This window comes from Coregonus lavaretus (assembly GCF_964263955.1).
Source record: "Coregonus lavaretus genome assembly, contig: HAP1_SCAFFOLD_408, whole genome shotgun sequence".
NCBI lineage: Eukaryota > Metazoa > Chordata > Actinopteri > Salmoniformes > Salmonidae > Coregonus > Coregonus lavaretus.
The window spans coordinates 326,733-347,513 of NW_028162593.1; the positions used below are offsets into that span (position 1 = coordinate 326,733).

Below are 20,781 nucleotides of genomic sequence, written 5' to 3' on the forward strand. Positions count from 1 at the left end.
TTAGGGATAGGGGCCATTTGGGACACAGACAGTGTGTTCCTTGTTTGACAAGACATGATGAAGAGAAGCCGATACGTGATGTATTGAACATGACGGACTTCTGTCTTATAGAGCCCATATTGCAACATATTGCTATTATTGGGTTCATTAGCTGAAACCAATTATAATGTCAGAACATGAACACAACATATCTTGTCTGTACTGAAGTGGGTGGCGGTGTTGAGGGAAAAGTTGGTGTTGTTGTTGTTCAACCCAAGAGGCCTAAAGTACTGTAGTTCCCTGTTAATGTAGTGGGGCACCACTCAGAACCTACCATTAGTATTTAGACTGTTACCCATCCACCCTCCTCCCTCCATCACTATCCCCCTCTCCTTCTCTTTCACTCTCACTGTCCCTCAGAGATGGAGAGAATACTAATAATATGTAAATGAGGGGTGTATGGAGAGATGGAGGGGGCAGAGGGGTACAATAACTAAAAAGGGTACAAAACAAAGACTGGGGTGCGACTAAAGAGGGGTGCCAAGTTTCCACGACGACAGAACAGAGCCAAGAATAGTTGGGGCGAGTCACATGGTGTTGAGGGCTTTTGAAATCCGCGAGTGGAGCTTGAAGCCTGGGATCAGTCTATGTGGTGGATGCCAATGGCAACAACATGAGTGGGATTGGGACCCACAACCACAGCAGTGTGACGGTGATGGCATTTGATATGAACAGGACCGCAGCTCTCACCACGGTCGACCAGGATATGAACGCAGCATTGCATGGTAGGTAAGGTAAACTATAGGCCTGCTTTTGGTATCTACAAACATATTGTATGAAGGGTCACTGTTGAATCCAAACCTAGCCTCTTCATTTGTAAGTTGAATTGGGAATTTTTTTGGTTGAGTGTGACATTGTGTGTTGAATAAGTTTAAGCGTTTTACTTGAAATGAAGGTGGACCCTAGTCTTCACTTGTTTTCCCCTCTTCTCAGAATATGGTCACCATAGTCACCTGTTCTGTTTTTTCTTGTTCCAGAGTTCAAGGTGTTCAACATCATCCTAATGTCTCTAGCCTTGTGTGTTCTCACCATCACTGGCCTGTTCTGCAGCATATCCTGTCACAACCGCAGACGGTAAGGCTTGATGTACTACAATACCCATAATGCTCTGTACTACATATGAAACTATTGTTTATTATATTGACAAGATATTGGATATGTCCTCAAAGATAGCAGGAAGAAGGAGGCGAGATCAGGTGGGACCATTCTAGCCAATGAGAGGGCAGATAATTGTGTAAACAAGCCATAGATATAAATAGAGGACTCATCGTTGTATCTGTGCCATTATAGCGTCTGTGAGAGCATCTCTATTTAAAATTAGCAAATTGTCTACTCCAATGGCTGATTTCTCCCAACTCATAGGAATATCCACTCAGTTTACTACTTTAAAATGGTGGAAGCCCTCAATGGCAATGTCTATGCTAAAACAGGTTAAAACCATGATGAGTCCTCTATCTATCTCTATCACAACAGGCACATATCCAATATAGTCGTTTTTGGGTAAGTTGCAGAAATGCCACGTGTCCACTTATATCAGTGCATTCGTAACAACCTAACCATTACGAAACGTCTATTTTATCAAAAAAGCCTCACTTAGCAAATTAGCAATTAAATGTTTTATTGACCAAAATTCAACACTCTCTTTTTGACCTCCATAGAAATATTTTTGTGGACAGATTTTGGGCAGTCATACCTCTTGCTTTGCATCTCCTGTCACAGTCGCATGAGGTTACCTGTCTCTGGGTCATGTTAATATCGCTGCCTTATAATTACCTCTCTGAGTCATGTTGGCATCCTCAACTAAAGTAATCTTAGTAATGACTCTCACTCATTAGGCTTCATTGAAGCAAACTAAGTATTTGGTAATCTAATAGGAGGCTGGTGGGAGGAGCTATAGGAGGACTGGCTCATTGGAATGGTTGGAATGGAATCAATGGAACGGAGTCAAACATGTGGTTTTCATATGTTTGACGTGTTTAATACCGTTCCATTGATTCCATTCCAGTCATTATAATGAGCCAATCTTCCTCTGGTGTAGTCTTTTCCTCACTGTCCAGCTCTACATTTAACACAGCTGAACAGTGCCACTCCATGGACATATGATGAAACTGCATGGTCTTTTACAGCAACAGTTTTTGCCATGTTGGTGGGACACACAAAATAATGACGGACATTTGAATGCATTGGTTTAAAATGACATGAAAGAACACAGAATGTCCCACAGTTCCCTGAAAGCGCATTACATATCTCTCCCTCCTCCCCCCCCCCCTTTCAGGCTGTCCAAGAGGGCCCTTATGTATGAGAGTGCTGTGCTTCGTGAAGTACCAGTCAACCCGGTGGACATCAGAGCCGTCAAGAGATCCACCAGTTTCAGAAACCCTCTCTCATTCTTCAGAAAACAGGATGCACCTAAGGACAACTCTAGAATATACTACATCTACAGTAACCCTCTACCCATAGGGATGGAGGAAGAGGACAATATCCAGAATATCACCCCCGGTGGATCGAAGGAGCAAGAGCCAACTTTTCAGGACTACGCCAACGATCCCAATAGTGGTATCATCCTGGACCCACCCAACTTTTACATGCAGCTCTAGAGGAAGGTGGAATGTTCCACTTCATAGGAGGGGTGTTTTACATTTTTGTTGTCCTATTCAAGTTTGTAAGGTGGAGGAGTACACATTGTCCACAATTTTGGAAACAACTGTCTAAAGTGGATGAACTTAGTTATTTGGAAGTTGTGAAAGTTAATTTTTTCCACACTTGAGATTTTTTATTTAATCGCCATAAAACAGTTCAGACATGGATGGTGTGCTTTAGAAAATAAGCGTAGCGTGAAATACACAGAGACCAGAACGATAGATAGTAGCTTCTCAGAGAAAATATCAAAAGAAAAGATAATCACTGCTGAGATGAGCAATCAACTGATCGATCGATCTATCAATCATACTCCTGGGCAATACCATTGGATTAAATAAGAGTCAGTCACAGATTAGCCTTCAGGTGATTGGCTGGGTTTCCCTGATCAGCCAATCCAGAGCCTCCTTGCGGCCCTGCCTCTGCAGCTCTGCTCCAATCGTCTCCCGGCACTGCCTGTGGTACTCGTTCACCCAATCACGCTGCAGGAAGAGAGGAGAGCGTGTCACACACATAGTGATATCATACAAAATGGCAGAACTATTTCTGATCGATTTCCCCGGTTTCAAAGAGCACCCGTGGATATTTGGATATTTCCTGAAGACTTCCTTATCTCATATGGCAAAACTGATTTGAAACAAAGATTGTCCCTTCATTCAACTCAACCAACCATTACAGTATTTCTACCCAAGTTTCAAGTGCTATGTTTACATTTTCCAGCTTTTTTATTAGAAATAAATTAGTGCTTTATTTTAGTATAAATAAATGAATGATAATTCCTAAAGAAACAGTGTGTTTGGTAAAATATGAATTCCAAAGAATGAGGACCAAGACTGACCTCTTTCTGGGTGAGAAGATCTGTGTTCACCATCTTGGCTTGGATGGGGACCAGAGTGAGAGGCTCAAACGTCAGACTACCCTTGTTTCTGTAGTTGTACTGAGGACACAGACACAAAGGTCACATGGTCTTCACTCCAGTGTTCACACTTCATTTTACACTTATTCAGTCAATGTCTTACCACAAATATAAATACTCATTCTCCACTCTATCCACTTTACACTTAGTCAATCTGTCTCCAGAGACATCAACTCATTCTTCACTTCACTTCATTTTATTCTTATTCAGTCAATCTCTTACCTTGGGTTTTGCTGGCACCACCAGGACAACGTTTTCAATTCTAATGCCAAAGGAGCCGTCCTCATAGTACCCAGGTTCTGAGGAAAGGAAGGAGGCAAGTTCAGGTGTGTATGTGAGAGAGAGAAACAGACAGAGACGGAAAGAAACAGACAGAGAGAAATACAGTGGGGAGAACAAGTATTTGATACACTGCCAATTTTGCAGGTTTTCCTACTTACAAAGCATGTAGAGGTCTGTAATTTTTATCCTAGGTACACTTAAACTGTGAGAGACGGAATCTAAAACAAAAATCCAGAAAATCACATTGTATGATTAAGTAATTAATTTGCATTTTATTGCATGACATAAGTATTTGATCACCTACCAACCAGTAAAAATTCCGTCTCTCACAGACCTGTTAGTTTTTCTTTAAGAAGCCCTCCTGTTCTCCACTCATTACCTGTATTAACTGCACCTGTTTGAACTCGTTACCTGTATAAAAGACACCTGTCCACACATTCAATCAAAACAGACTCCAACCTCTCCACAATGGCCAAGACCAGAGAGCTGTGTAAGGACATCAGGGATAAAATTGTAGACCAGCACAAGGCTGGGATGGGCTACAGGACAATAGGCAAGCAGCTTGGGGAGAAGGCAACAACTGTTGGCGCAATTATTAGAAAATGGAAGGAGTTCAAGATGACGGTCAATCACCCTCGGTCTGGGGCTCCATGCAAGATCTCACCTCGTGGGGCATCAATGATCATGAGGAAGGTGAGGGATCAGCCCAGAACTACACGGCAGGACCTGGTCAATGACCTGAAGAGAGCTGGGACCACAGTCTCAAAGAAAACCATTAGTAACGCACTACGCCGTCATGGATTAAGATCCTGCAGCACACGCAAGGTCCCCCTGCTCAAACTAGCGCATGTCCAGGCCCGTCTGAAGTTTGCCAATGACCATCTGGATGATCCAGAGGAGGAATGGGAGAAGGTCATGTGGTCTGATGAGACAAAAATAGAGTTTTTTGGTCTAAACTCCACTCACCGTGTTTGGAGGAAGAAGAAGGATGAGTACAACCCCAAGAACACCATCCCAACCGTGAAGCATGGCAGTGGAAACATCATTCTTTGGGGATGCTTTTCTGCAAAGGGGACAGGACGACTGCACCGTATTGAGGGGAGGATGGATGGGGCCATGTATCGCGAGATCTTGGCCAACAACCTCCTTCCCTCAGTAAGAGCATTGAAGATGGGTCGTGGCTGGGTCTTCCAGCATGACAACAACCCGAAACACACAGCCAGGGCAACTAAGGAGTGGTTCCGTAAGAAGCATCTCAAGGTCCTGGAGTGGCCTAGCCAGTCTCCAGACCTGAACCCAATAGAAAATCTTTGGAGGGAGCTGAAAGTCCGTATTGCCCAGCGACAGCCCCGAAACCTGAAGGATCTGGAGGTTTGTATGGAGGAGTGGGCCAAAATCCCTGCTGCAGTGTGTGCAAACCTGGTCAAGACCTACAGGAAACGTATGATCTCTGTAATTGCAAACAAAGGTTTCTGTACCAAATATTAAGTTCTGCTTTTCTGATGGATCAAATACTTATGTCATGCAATAAAATGCAAATTAATTACTTAAAAATCATACAATGTAATTTTCTGGATTGAAGTGTCCCTATGATAAAAAATTACAGACCTCTACATGCCTTGTAAGTAGGAAAACCTGCAAAATCGGCAGTGTATCAAATACTTGTTCTCCCCACTGTAGTTAAATTGTCTGTGTGTTTGTGTATGCATGCATGCATGATAGTGAGTGTGTGTGTATGTGAGTGCGTGTACGTCCATATGTGTGTGTGTACCCACCATCGCTGACGATCATGCCTGCCTCCAAGGGCTCGTCGGCGAAGGTCTTGTAGGAGATGCCACAGGGTCCCTCGTGGACATTGAGGAAACATCCCACCCCGTGGCCCGTACCATGGAGGTAGTCCAGCCCAGACTCCCACAGCGCCTGGCGGGCAAACGAGTCCAGCAGGTGGCCTAAGGGTGGAGGGGGTGGAGGAGGAGGGAGTGGAGGTAGTTTATATTTCACATATTATTCATTTAAAAACAAACACTGGCAATCTTGAGCACTCCATAAACAACAAGGTCTCACCTTTGGTTCCGTTGGGGAAAATGGCAGCGCTGACGGCTATATGTCCCTTCAGAACATAGGTGAAGGTTTCCTGAGATACAGAGAGAAAATCCATAGGTCAATGACCATAACACTGGGACTTTCCCTCTGTCATATGCTGTAGCATGAGAGGAGAGGCCATATGGAGAACTGTTACCTTCTCATAAGCAGAGGGGGATCCAAAGTGCATGGTGCGGGTGACGTCTGTTGTTCCGTCACTATAAATCACCAGAACTTATTATAATAATAATACTAAGTTGTATTTGTAACGCGCTTTTCTTATGTGTCACATTATTACATGTCTTGGTGAATGCCATGCTTACATGAAGGATTATGTGTAGCATTATCACATGTAGGATTATGTGTAGCATTATTACATGTAGGATTATGTGTGGCATTATCACCTGTAGGATTATGTGTGGCATTATTACATGTAGGATTATGTGTAGCATTATCACATGTAGGATTATGTGTAGCATTATTACATGTAGGATTATGTGTGGCATTATCACATGTAGGATTATTTGTGGCATTATTACATGTATGATTATGTGTGGCATTATTACATGTAGGATTATGTGTGGCATTATTACATGTAGGATTATGTGTGGCATTATTACATGTAGGATTATGTGTGGCATTATTACATGTAGGATTATGTGTGGCATTATTACATGTAGGATTATGTGTGGCATTATTACATGTAGGATTATGTGTGGCATTATCACATGTAGGATTATGTGTGGCATTATTACATGTAGGATTATGTGTGGCATTATTACATGTAGGATTATGTGTGGCATTATCACATGTAGGATTATTGCTTACATATACTGGGCTCCAGAGTCAAGGAGGTAGATTTCATTTAAAGAGAGAGTTCTGTTGGTTTCAGGGAGGGGACTATAGGAGGACAACAAAAATAAGTACATAAATACAAATCAGTTATCAAAAACATGATTATAGACAACTTTACATTAATTACATTGTAATAAAGTTACATTAATGCAATAAACAAAGATACCTGTAATGAATGATTGCCCCGTTTGGTCCAACACTGGAAATGGATGGAAAACTGAGCCCGACAAAGTCTTTCTGTTGGCTAAAACCACATAAAACACATTAATATTTAAGCAATAAGGCCTGAGGGGGTGTGGTATATGGCCAATATACCACGGCTAAGGGCTGTTCTTAAGCACGATGCAACACAGAGTTGCAGTAGAAACATACAGTTCCTAATTGTTTCAATAGAGGGAGTTAAAATGCTAAATATCCCTCTCATGCAAAAACCTCTTACTCACTGGGAATATCCTTGCATCCTCTCTACTCTCTCCTTGTCTCCTTCTCAAAACCCATTGGATGAGAAAGCCAGAGGTCCCTCCCCTCTGCCCTTCTCCTCCAATCGGTTTTGAGAAAGAGATGAGGAGTATGCAATTGAGATCTTCCCATTGTCCTATTGCCTTGTGCTTCAGAAATTATTTTTCACTGTGTAGTGACTGCACAGAACCTATCAAATCTAAATCTAAAGATCCAGGATAATAAGTGAAGTTGGAGTGAAACAGATTGCAGATCACAGATTGTGTTATTACATAGTTTTGTTATTTTATGGTTGAAGTGAAAAGGAGACCCCCACCTGCGTAACTCCTCAGCCTTATCTGCTGCAGAGATCTCAGTCACTGTGCCTTTTGGAATCTATAAAACAACCACCACGCAGGTCATGACACGTAGCCATGGCAACACTGTCACAGCCAAAAAGTCTGTAATCATAAAACTGTAATACTACATTCAGCTACAAAACTACTGGAAAATATATATATATTTTTTTAAAGGTGTAAGGTGCAAACAATATATAGTACCTCTTTTTCCAACCAAGCGAAGAGCTCACAAAGGGCGACAGCATCCTTGATCTGTGGTTGAGGAGAAAAAGTCAAACATGATCAATGGCTGGTTGTTGATACATTTATGGAGATTTTATGATGTCTGAAATCAAATGAAATACATCTAGGGGTCAAAAGGTCAAACGTAACTTACATGGGCCATTTTCATCCCTTGAATCTCGGTGGCGTTCTTGACAGCTTTGGCGAGGCAGAGAGGAGTGTAGGGGACAGGAGACCGGTGGGCCTGTGGACAAAACAGAAAAACAAAGCAATTAATTAGTAGGTACCTTATGTTACACATATCATTTTACTAAATAGGCCTACATGTATTAACAGAAAGGTAGAGCTTTTCTTTACGACAAATTACTTTACATTGTTTGGGGGTAACTCATCCCCATCCACCAGTGTGATATAGCTATGCACAGTGGTCATTTTGTGCCTGACTATGCAGTTGCACTCTCTCACTTTGGGAATAACCTGCATGAGCACCCACAACAGCCATTTTGTGTCAGACATTCACACTCTCTCACCTTGGGAATAACCTGCATGAGCACCCACAACAGCCATTTTGTGTCAGACATTCCACAGTCGCACTCTCTCACCTTGGGGATGACCTGCGTGAGGGCGCAGCTGGCCTTGTCGCTGATCCACACCTTCTCCTTGGGCCCCAGGGAGGCACACACGGCCTGCAGCTCCGTGAACACAGACTCGTAGGGGGCAGTCTGGATGCTAAGCTCCGCCTTAGAGGGTGTGTCAAGCTGAAGGTGCTCCCTCACCGTCGGCTCGGCCAGACGCTTGACATCCACGAAGAGCCTAGGAGAGGTCAGAGGTTAGAGGTCAGATTCATGACCTACTTCTCATGGGAGGTCAAACTATGTTGTGCATTCTATGCTGTGTCAGAGAAAGGACAGTCTGGAAAGAAAGTAAAGTGTTTTTATGTTATTTTAGATTCATTTATGTATTTTACCTTATTGTGTTCATTCCAACGATGGCATACGCAAAGAAAACAGGGTTGTACTCGATGTCAGAGCCACGGAGGTTGAACAGCCCTGGGAAGAGTAACACAGTTAAAAGACTACCACTTTACACCTGTTTTGTGGATGCGATTTTTCCTGTTCTCCTTCAACAAATTCAGTAGTGTATGTATGTACAGTAGTTAGAATTTTGAAAGCTCAAAATAAATTAGCTAGGACTGTGTGTATTATTATTATTATTATTATTATAATAATCATTATAATATTCATTATTATTATAATCATAATCGTCATTATTATTATTGTTATTATTATTTATATTATTATTATTATGAGGTTACCCTCTTCACCCTCTAGGGAAGAAGCCCAGACAAACCCCCTCATTTAGACACACTGGTCTAAAAGTGACTGGACGACTGCAATCAACATCAACATTGTCCTCCCTAATTAACACAAACACTCTGGCCAGCCAATCAGCTCTGAGAGCTCTATAGGCTCGTTAGGGCTGGCTAACGTGGTGCTCAGACAGGCATCCACAGGGTCACCCGTACAGCCCCAGGGTCCTTGGATCGTGATCAGGGGGTGCCGTGTCTACCTCACAGGGTTATGCAATGTAACCGTGGAGTCGATGCGATTGGCTGTGCCTGCTACCACTCTTTGGTGAGGTCATTCAATGAAGAGCATCAACCCATCCTGGAGAGCTACTGGTCGGGCAGACTTTTGTTCCAGCCCAGCACTAACACACCTGATTCAACCGATCAACTACTCATCAATCAAGACATTTCATTTGCTGAATCAGGTGTGCTAGAGCTGGGTTGGAACGAAAGTCTGTGCACATTGTAACACAACATGACCAGGGTTAGTGAGCTGGTGTTATTGTACATGGTAAATCCAATTACTGTTTAGGGTAAAAATCAAATCAAATTTTATTTGTCACATGCGCCGAATACAACAGGTGTAGACCTTACCGTGAAATGCTTACTTACAAGCTCTTAACCAACAAATCATATAGGAAAATGTCTCTGTGTTGTGTGATAGTAACTATATTAGTATAAAGGGAATCATACATGCAATCTCATCCAGCGCCGTGGCAACGAACCAGGAGATCTTCCTCTCGGCCATCTTGGATCTTAGAGCGGTCATCTTGTCCTGCCAGGTCAGACCTGGAACAGAGGAGGACCTGGATTAATTGTGAACCATTGCTGAGGAAGATGTCATCATGCCATCATCACTGCTCAACAAAATCCTTTCTGTATCAATACATTGTACACACATGTACAGCTACTACCTTTCAACCAATCACAAGATAGGATACATAACACCTCTACAATGTTGAATAGGTCAATAATGCATTTGTTTCATGTATTTGACATAGACCAACTGCTCCAAGTGGTACTACCGACCGGTGAACCCCAGGCCCAGGGTGATGAGCTGAGTGGAGGGTCTGGTTGGACGGTCCATCCAGATGGCATCTATCAGGTTGTCCTGAACAGCCACCAGGGAGTGGCCTGCACTGGCCAGGGCCTTAGACATGTTCTTCCACTGGTCTGGATGGAACAACCGACAGGTCATGTAATGATAGAAAGCCAGGAACAAAATGGTAGATACTTAGTACTGTAAGTATAGTACACAACATTTAATTCATGTAATTCTATACATGTATAACGGGAGCAATCTGCGAATGTGTATTACATAATTATTACTGTGTTATTTTATATGACGTAAGAGATGTAGCGCTCTACTGACCAGCAGCAATGATCCAGGGGTCCACTCCTACTGTAGAGTTCTCAGGCAGAACACTGATCAGCCAGTCCTCCTGGCTAAGAGTCTCCTTTAGACCTGGTGACAGGAAAGATCCACAATGAACCATCAAATACGGACACATTTCAAAACACAGCAGACTGTCCCATGTGTAGTATGTCTTATCAAGAGAAGCATTGGCCAATCTATACTAAGGTGGTTAAGGGCAGTTGCTTTAAAGTTGGAACTTTAGATGCAGAAGAAACCAAGTTCCACATATACTAGCTTCAACTAGGTGTCTTCAGATGCCATTTCAATTCAAGAACTAAGAGTGCTGCTGTTGTTGTTTACCCATCTTCATGAGGGTCCAGTTGTTGTCCATCTGCTGGCTGGCCTGGAGGAAGTACCGTCCGTCTGTCCACATGGCTGCATGCTTCTCTGTCACTATGGCCGTGCCTGGAGACATGTCATCAATCAATCAAGGCTACATACAGTATCTATTCTCTGTCACTATGGCTGTACCTGTAGACATGTCGTCTTAATATCTGATTGTTAGTCATGTCTTTAGTTGTCACTATGCTACTGTTCAAAGCTTGTCAAGCAAGGCTACATAACTGTTCTCTGTTTCTATGGCCTTATTTCATTTGATTATCAATGTGTCCAATCTCTAACCCGAATTCAATAAGAGCAAAATGTCTGTCTTTTTGTTTATAGATGTCCTGTTCTTTCTTAGGGCGTAGCGTATAAATTCACTGTTATAAGCATGGTGTGCATTTATGGGAAATTACAATACAACTGCCCTGGTATTGTATGAAGTGTGGATTTCATATGGTCTGACATTACCAAAGTTTTAATAATAGTTTGTCTTTGTGTATTCACTGGTGTTCTCAACATATCAACCTCCTTTATAACAAGGGAACTAGATCCTGACACAAGTACACAGACACACACACACAATACCTGCGGAGCCATTGAAACCACAAATGAATTCACGTCTGCAGTCACATGGTGCGATGTATTCACTCTAACGAGAGAGAGAAAAAGAGGAAAAAGATAGAGAGAGACAGACAGAGAGACAGACAGACAGAGTGAGAGAGAGAGAGACAGAGAGACAGAGACACACAGACACAGAGAGAGAGAGAGAGAGAGATAAAGAGAGACAGAGAGAGAAAGAGAGAGAGAGACAGAGAGAGAGAGAGAGACAGAGAGAGACAGAGAGCGAGAGAGAGAGACAGAGAGAGACAGAGAGAGAGACAGACAGAGACAGAGAGAGACAGACAGAGACAGAGAGAGAGAGATTAGATCAGATCCAGCAGTAATCAGGTTTAAGTGGTCCCCTAGCAGTTATTATAACATCTTAATTATTCCTCTTTTCACATCACGACTCAAGACCAGAGAGTGAAAGAGAGGGTGAAAGGGAGGGATGAGGATTAGAGAGAGAGAGAGAGAGAGAGAGAGAGAGAGAGAGAGAGAGAGAGAGAGAGAGAGAGAGAGAGAGAGAGAGAGAGAGAGAGAGAGAGAAAGAGAGAAAGAAAGAGTTGAGAGAAAGATGTGGAGATGGATAGGACCCTGCTAGAAAGTCACCTTGTCTATGTCTAGAGGTCAGGCAGACTTATACTAACTATCGTTAATTATTTATAATTAGTAATTGTGTGTACATGTGTGTGTTCTTGCGTGCGTGCGACCGTGTGTGTGCGTGACCTTGTGTGTGTGTTCAGTACCTGGTGTGCGTCTCCAGAGGGGACAATGTAGGCCTGGATGGGCTCAGCGATGTATTTGGTGTTCCTCATGGCTTGCCGTAGCTGCCGCAGCAGCTCCACCGTGATCTTTGGAGACATGGCAGCGTCTAGGGAGAGATATACAGGTGGTAAAGCCATAACAAATTAACTGAACAGGCAGCCCAACAATGGGAAAATCCAAAGGTACAGTATGCTCCTGCCTCCCCTGTTGAGTAGGTTAGTTAATCTGTCTCAGACACAGTTTTACTCCACAGATGCAGGGGTTTAAACCACGATAGAGTGACTGAACCTGCAAAACATGGCTAAACATGCTCCCTCAAACCTAGATTATGCTCAGTAGTGTAATACAATTGTAGCGACCCTGGTTTATAAGCACGGATATCGACTCTACCACTGGAGCATGCTTTTGTGGCAGAGTTGCTTTCCGTGGGGCTACGGGCCAGAAGGTTGCGGGTTCGCACGGCAATCCCTGCCTGTTTCGTTACATTGTGGACCATGTATAGCCTAAACTAGAATCGACCTCCTACAAAATGATAAAGAATAGTAACATAAACGCTTTGTTTAACATACCGGACAAACTAAACAGATATGTTACTCATTATTATGAAATCAAAGTATTAATAACGCGATTACCTGAGGCCATGTTGTCTTCAGCCAGCTATGAAGACAAATAGCCTATTAACGTGGAGCTCAAAGTCTTAGTTTGCACCTGGATCTTTAACCTTGCTGACTCAGACAAACCCAGGGTTAAATATTGACAGATTATGATTCTTATCTTTGCTGCAATTGCAAACTAATCCATTACCCGTAGGCCTGAATGCTGCCTTTATATACGTTGATCATGCATAAGGAACACATCTACAAAGAGGCATTTTGTGAGATCCTGATTTAGAAAGATTTGACATACTGTAAGATGTATAATGGATAATATCAATGGTTTCATTTCAGGCTGTTAAAGGAATATAATCATCCCATATTATTGATGGTGGAGTTTTATTCATCGATGCAAGTATGGGCATATCCAATCGCCTCAACAAAAGCACCGCAGAACTCACGGATTGGCTGAACCCTACATGCGATGTTATTTACCATTTGAAAACAATTATTTAGGAGGTTCGCTTTAACGGATGAGTGCTGGCAACAAGTGGGGGGAAACTAGTTAGCTACTTCAATTACTAATTGAATGATTCCAAATTGCATAATTGTGTTAATCAATTCAATGCAGTTATTGTGTCGCAGTTGGGGTAGGTGTGGCATTCCATCAGTCTGCTGTGGGGGTCTTCAATGGGAAAGTTACTTTGAGCAAAATAATACACATTTCTTAGCCAATATTGTATATATTTCATTAGAGTATGAGTCACATTTTGTTCATAGCTGTAGTAGGTAACACATTAGACATCGCCTTTTCACCAAAACCAGGCGTGGGCTTTGCCTATCTAGCTAGCTAGACAAGCCTTATGGGGCTACGTGAGTAGCATGTAGCACACAAGCGTCTACCACATTACAACCACACGCGATATTCTCCATTCATTGCTTTCTTGCATCGGGCAACTGAACCCCATCTAGAAAGTGTATTAACACCTTGTCGGCTTAATAAGATAACGTTAAATTGTAAATTTACCTTAGAAATGTGATTCTGTCGTTAAAAACAGTATTTTATACAGCTGTTCCTTGTGTTAATTTACAAAACAGTAGGCTGCCATTGAATCGTTGACGTTTCTGGTCACGTGACACGAGCTTCTTCCAGTAACCACACAGAGATGAGACTCGCCCCCCTTTCATTCAAAACACAGTGGATCAACTAAACAACAACATGTATATGTAGCCTACACCCCTGCATAGGAGCAAACGGCCTATAGAGATTTCATGAAATACACGTTTTCAATAATCCGTATTTATCCAAATATATTTTGTTCATCATCACATATTATTTTTATGGTTACTCAATAAAAACATAAACAGCAAAAAAAAAGAAACGTCCTCTCACTGTCAACTGCGTTTATTTTCAGCAAATTTAACATGTGTAAATATTTGTATGAACATAACAAGATTCAACAACTGAGAGATAAACTGAACAAGTTCCACAGACATGTGACTAACAGAAATTGAATAATGTGTCCCTGAACAAAGGGGGGGGGGTCAAAATCAAAAGTAACAGTCAGTATCTGGTGTGGCCACCAGCTGCATTAAGTACTGCAGTGCATCTCCTCCTCATGGACTGCACCAGATTTGCCAGTTTTGCTGTGAGATGTTACCCCACTCTTCCACCAAGGCACCTGCAAGTGCGATCCAACAGGTCCCAGACGTGCTCAATGGGATTGAGATCCGGGCTCTTCGCTGGCCATGGCAGAACACTGACATTCCTGTCTTCCAGGAAATCACGCACAGAACGAGTAGTATGGCTGGTGGCATTGTCATGCAGGAGGGTCATGTCAGGATGAGCCTGCAGGAAGGGTACCACATGAGGGAGGAGGACATCTTCCCTGTAACACACAGCGTTGAGATTGCCTGCAATGACAACAAGCTCAGTCCGATGATGCTGTGACACACGGCCCCAGACCATGACGGACCCTCCACCTCCAAATCGATCTCGCTCCAGAGTACAGGCCTCGGTGTAACGCTCATTCCTTCGACGATAAACGCAAATCCGACCATCACCCCTGGTGGGACAAAACCGCGACTCGTCAGTGAAGAGCACTTTTTGCCAGTCCTGTCTGGTCCAGCGACGGTGGGTTTGTGCCCATAGACGACGTTGTTGCTGGTGATGTCTGGTGAGGACCTGCCTACCAACAGGCCTACAAGCCCTCAGTCCAGCATCTCTCAGCCTATTGTGGACAGTCCGAGCACTGATGGAGGGATTGTGCATTCCTGGTGTAACTCGTTGTTGTTGCCATCCTGTACCTGTCCCGCAGGTGTGATGTTCGGATGTACCGATCCTGTGCAGGTGTTGTTACACGTGGTCTGCCACTGCGAGGACGATCAGCTGTCCATCCTGTCTCCCTGTAGCGCTGTCTTAGGCGTCTCACAGTACAGATATTGCAATTTATTGCCCTGGCCACATCTGCAGTCCTCATGCCTCCTTACAGCATGCAAGGCACGTTCACGCAGATGAGCAGGGACCCTGGGCATCTTTCTTTTGAGTCAGTAGAAAGGCCTCTTTAGTGTCCTAAGTTTTCATAACTATGACCTTAATTGCCTACCGTCTGTAAGCTGTTAGTGTCTTAACGACCGTTCCACAGGTGCATGTTCATTAAATGTTTATGGTTCATTGAACAAGCATGGGAAACAGTGTTTAATCCCTTTACAATGAAGATCTGTGAAGTTATTTGGATTTTTACGAATTATCTTTGAAAGACAGGGTCCTGAAAAAGGGACGTTTATTTTTTTGCTGAGTTTATATATAAGACTTGGAAATTCACCTTAAATGGGAAAGTGGCAATGTAATACATTCATGCATGAGAAAAAATGCATATATACAATGGGACACATTTACAAACATTTACAGCATCTCTTTCCTTCAAATTGCATTTTTGATACAGTAATTGGACAGGGAAGGACAATGAACAATTGTTGCTCTATTATGTTTTCTTTGATGTTCTGGATATTGGCCTGAAACAGTATACTCAGTCATATTTTCCCAAACTTGGAATATTTACAAGGATAAAAAACGAATAAACAAAAAAATACTTGCTTCAAGAGCAAATTCAAACCCACACCATTCAGATCAATGACAAAAAGATAATCAAAAGATAGACTTAATTGCAGTTTAGAAAATAGAAATATTTGACAGTTCCAGTGTTGATTCAATGTGAGGTTTAGGCGTATTCCCAAATGGCACCCTATTCCCTATATAGTGCACTTCTTTTGACCAAAGCCCAGGTCTCTGGTCAGAAGTAGTGCACTATTTGGGGAATAGGGTGCCATTTGGGATGCAAGTCTAGATCTAAAGTATAAACTACTGCTGGATCAGAGAGTATAGGATGTAGGCTGCAGCTGTCATCAACATCATCAGATATCTCCCAGCCTCCAGCAGTTGTCCAGAACTTCCTGTTTGAATGAAAATTGAGATGAAAGATTGTTTTACATTAATACGTCTACACAGTAAGGTTTATTTGTATGTTTCTGTTCAGTCATACACTATCACACCTACTGTATTGTGTGTGTGTGTGTGTGTGTGGGTGCGTGTGTGTGTGTCAGTGGTGTACTTACTTGAGCAACCTTCTGTCTGCTTAAACATGCCCATCTTCTTACTGTCTTTGATAGAGTTAATCTTGTCCATACTCACCTCCCCTGTAAGTCAACAGGGTATTGGTTATTAAAAGTCAGAATATTATGGAGCATTGTGAGTAACTTGTTACCATGGTATTTTTACAATGTTATTACCACTTTATTCCCCCCTGTAATGTCTTCATCAGGCTTCCCTAAACTGAGAATATTTTGTAATGATTGTTTTGGAGTCTGTAAAAGCTTGGATGGTATATCATGCATTCTCTACCAGAAAGTTGGTTGGCCCTCTTTGATGTCATGTAGGTTAATGCATTGCTATGTTTTCATTTATAAAGCCCTTTTACAAAAAGTCCCACTGTACCTAACATCATTACTAAACTTTAGACATACGAGTTACCACACCCGGTCTCAGGGATGGTTAACACTGGAAATTCCTTTGGTCTCTACTGAGTTAGGTAAATCAGCTTTTGTTTTCTTGCACCTTATTTGTAGAACAATCTTCAAACTGTTCTTACATTTGATGTTCTGGTGCCTATAGGGCAATTCAGAAAGCTGATTGAGGACCTTATTACTGATGAATGTGTTAGTTTTTTATGACAGTGTTTTTCTTTCTGCTTGCTTTTTTTATTTATATTTTGATGTGTGTATTTTCTGTAATTTATGGTCTCAGTATGACTCCCTGATAAAATAAAGGTTCAATAAATAAATCTACAGCCTAGTCTGAGTACACAGATCAAGGAAAATACATGTTTTTAAACGAGACAAATACACTTTTTTCACAAACATAGTTTAGCATTCACAAGTCTATATGTCTTCATCAGGCAGTCCTAGACTGAGAACGTTCCACTGATGTATTCTTCTAATGTCATAAAGGCCATCCTGTCTGTGCTACACTGTGGCACCACTTCTCCATACACTGCTCTCCTCTGTCCTACTGGGACAGACAACTTGGAGGGGACACATGCTGCATCCCAAAGGCCACCCTATTCCCTACTTAGTGCACTACTTTTGAGCAGGGTACATAGGGCTTTGGTCAAAAGTAGTACACTATAGAGAATAGCCAGACACTCAACTCCAGCATCAGGTTACCCAGCAGTTTTTCCAGGTTTTCTAAGGCTTTTGAATGGGCAGAATTCTTCATTGTCTGGACAGACACAGAGGCCTGAGCAGTTAGCTACTTAGTGCACTACTTTTGACCAGGGCCCATTGGGTTCTGTTAAAAGTAGTGCACTATGTAGGGAATAGGGTGCCTTTGGAACGCAGATATCTCTGAGTAGCTCTCAGAGTGGGGCGCAAGGGCTGAGAAAACAACAAAGCTTTATGGAGGGAAGAATCAACACCTAGCATAGCATCTACACAGACTCCCACGATTTGACAGTTCATTGAATATGACACACAAAAACCCTGGTAAATTGCTCTGTAGCGATAGGAGGAGTTGTTTGTCTCCATTATACTACATTTACATACGTTTTCTACATTTAGCAGACGCTCTTATCCAGAGCGACTTACACGAGCAATTAGGGTTAAGTGCCTTTTTCAAGGGCACATCAACAGATTGTTCCCCTAGTCAGATTGGGGATTCGAACCCGCGTCCTTTCGGTTACTGGCCAAACGCTCTTAACCATTAGGCTACCTGCCGCCCGTCTGTGAGTGGCCTACTTCCTCATTCTTCAAATAGGTATTCCTCCACCCACCACCAAAGCCACATACAGCTCGTTTTGCAGCACCTCTATTCCCTCTCTCCCTGACTGTCTGCTGTGACACTTGAATGACTAAGACAACTATATAAGTGGTGTGATGTTCAATCACCCAGACAACATAATTATAATGTTTGGGATGTAAACAATAGGTTTACATTCCAGGTTAATGCTTTTGACTAATGTAGTGTGTCATGACCTCCAAGAAACTGGCTTGCCAAATATAAATGCACGCACACACACACACAATCACACACACACACACACAGACACACACACACACACACACACACACACACACACACACACACCTTTCCAATATAACTTTAGACTGGTGATAGGCCTAGACTGTATTGTCACTGTCAGTAGTTTACTTGAACTGATGTTTACCTTAAACTAAGTGACGTGGTACTGAAGCACTTCAACAATGTGCAGTAGCTGTCATTCTTACTTGAATTACTGTCATCGCTTCAACACCTCTGCAGTGAACCTGTCCTGAAACCACTTCTGAATACGGGTGACTAACTTCTCACTACTTTCAATGACTCACTGAGGAAGATACTTTATTGTTTTTCTGAAGTTGCTGTAGGCTTGTAGACTATAAGCCCTAGGGGATCTCCCTCACAAGTGCTTAAAGGTCCAATGCAGCCATTTTTATCTCAATATCAAATCATTTCTGGGTAACAATTAAGTACCTTACTGTGATTGTTTTCATTTAAAATGGTCAAAAATACACAAAAATTGCTTCTTAGTAAAGAGCAATTTCTCAAGCAAGAATTTTGCTTGGACTGTCTGGGAGTGGTCTGAGTGGGGTGGGGAAAACTGAAAATTAGCTGTTTTTGGCAGAGAGGTTTGGACTGCACTGGGACTTTACACTTTACACTTTATTGTTATTGTTAAAACAATTCCCCCACATGTACTGTCAGATGTTTTAGGCTGATCTGATTCATCAGCACAACCCACACACTTCCTTGTTACACCTTACATGTTCAGTTTTAGGGTCAGGAGAGGGGACTTGGTATATTATCATGGGCACAGACAATAATTAATTTTTTTATGTTTTGAGTTTGCCACAATTATCAGTGTTTGTGCTGGAACATTCTGTCTTATTTGGAAAGAATATAACATTTGAACAATATAGAAATTCATAGAAAACACATTTTTCAGGCAGATTTTGATAAAGGAATATTGGGCATCATTGCGCTGAACCATAGACAAACGATAATGTACTACTGTATGTCATCGGCTGTATCTGAGATAAGGAAGCTGATAATAGGCATGGGCAGAGACAAGAATTACCAATGTAATGTTTTGAATTTGTCTTAAGTGCCACACTGCCTCCGTAATTCAGAGACATAACATTTTTCAAACTTGATGGCATGAAATTTTGATAAAAGAAAATTGTGCATCACTGTGCTGTACCCATACACATACTGCACTATATCATTGGCTGTACCTGAGACAAGGAAGCTGACTTTCTGGCATAGTCCATCCACTGAGGCCAGAGGAGACCCTGGAAGGATGGTGACCCTGGACATGTTCACCTCTAGGACCTCTGCCACCCTACTGCGGAAGTCATATCTGGAGAGACAAATGAACAATACACAGTTTGTATTATTGTTTTTATAATTTGTTGGAAAAATATACAATTTGACTTCTGCAGAAGTCATATCTACACAGAAAAAAATACGACAACATACACTACCAGTCAAAAGTTTGGACACACCTACTCATTCCAGGGTTTTTCTTTATTTTTACTATTTTCGACATTGTAGAATAATAGTGAAGACATCAACACTATGAAATAACACATATGGAGTCATGTAGTAACCAAAAAATGTTTATTTTTGAGATTCTTTAAAGTAGCCACCCTTTGCCTTGATAACAGCTTTGCACACTCTTGGCATTCTCTCAACCAGGAATGCTTTTCCAACAATCTTGAAGGAGTTCCCACATATGCAGAGCACTTGTTGGCCACTTTTCCTTCACTCTGCGGTCCAACTCATCCCAAACCATCTCAATTAGGTTGAGGTCAGAGGATTGTCGGGGCCAGGTCATCTGATGCAGCACTCCATCACTCTCCTTCTTGGTCAAATAGCCCTTACACAGCCTGGAGGTGTGTTGGGTGATTGTCCTGTTGAAAAACAAATGATTGTCCCACTAAGCCTAAACCAGATGGGAAGGCGTATCGCTGCAGAATGCTATGGTAGCCATGCTGGTTAAGTGTGCCTTGAATTATAAATAAATCACAGACAGTGTCACCAGCAAAGCACCCCCACACCATCACACCCCCTCCTCCATGCTTCACGGTGGGAACTACACATGCGGAGATCATCCGTTCACCTATTCTGCGTCTCACAAAGACACGGCGGTTGGAACCAAAAGTCTTATCAGACCAAAGGACAGATTTCCCTTTCTTGGCCCAAGTCTCTTCTTCTCATTGGTGTCCTTTAGTAGTGGTTTCTTTGCAGCAATTAGACTATGAAGGCCTGATTCACTCAGTCGCCTCTGAACAGTTTTCTTACGAAAACAAGGACATTTCTAGGTGACACCAAACTTTTGAACGGTAGTGTA

At 42.3% G+C, this 20,781-nt stretch overlaps 2 protein-coding genes across 3 annotated transcripts; one reads left to right on the forward strand and one right to left on the reverse strand.

Annotated features, from left to right (window-relative positions):
• The first annotated feature begins 627 nt into the window (after window positions 1-627).
• Window positions 628-3,456, forward strand: LOC311119128 (uncharacterized protein). The gene is made up of 3 exons (XM_084193875.1): window positions 628-764; window positions 1,017-1,113; window positions 2,315-3,456. The coding sequence occupies exons 1-3, from the start codon at window positions 653-655 to the stop codon at window positions 2,634-2,636; spliced, it is 531 nt and encodes a 176-aa protein (XP_084050001.1). The 5' UTR covers window positions 628-652; the 3' UTR covers window positions 2,637-3,456.
• On the reverse strand, window positions 2,787-14,008 carry LOC311119127 (xaa-Pro aminopeptidase 1-like). Of its 2 annotated transcripts, none has more exons than XM_084193874.1 (20): window positions 13,905-14,008; window positions 12,266-12,390; window positions 11,505-11,568; window positions 10,896-11,000; window positions 10,551-10,643; window positions 10,208-10,351; window positions 9,872-9,967; window positions 8,798-8,879; window positions 8,433-8,643; window positions 7,985-8,074; window positions 7,810-7,860; window positions 7,587-7,645; window positions 6,978-7,055; window positions 6,785-6,856; window positions 6,114-6,174; window positions 5,939-6,008; window positions 5,650-5,823; window positions 3,815-3,891; window positions 3,515-3,613; window positions 2,787-3,158 (listed from the first exon to the last, which is right to left on the reverse strand). In XM_084193874.1, exons 2-20 carry the CDS (start codon window positions 12,380-12,382, stop codon window positions 3,039-3,041), a joined length of 1,863 nt encoding a protein of 620 aa, XP_084050000.1. In that variant the 5' UTR covers window positions 12,383-12,390; window positions 13,905-14,008; the 3' UTR covers window positions 2,787-3,038. The 2 variants fall into 2 exon arrangements, with proteins under 2 accessions (XP_084050000.1, XP_084049999.1); XM_084193873.1 differs by lacking the exon at window positions 13,905-14,008 and adding an exon at window positions 12,917-13,003.
• Window positions 14,009-20,781: the final 6,773 nt, after the last annotated feature.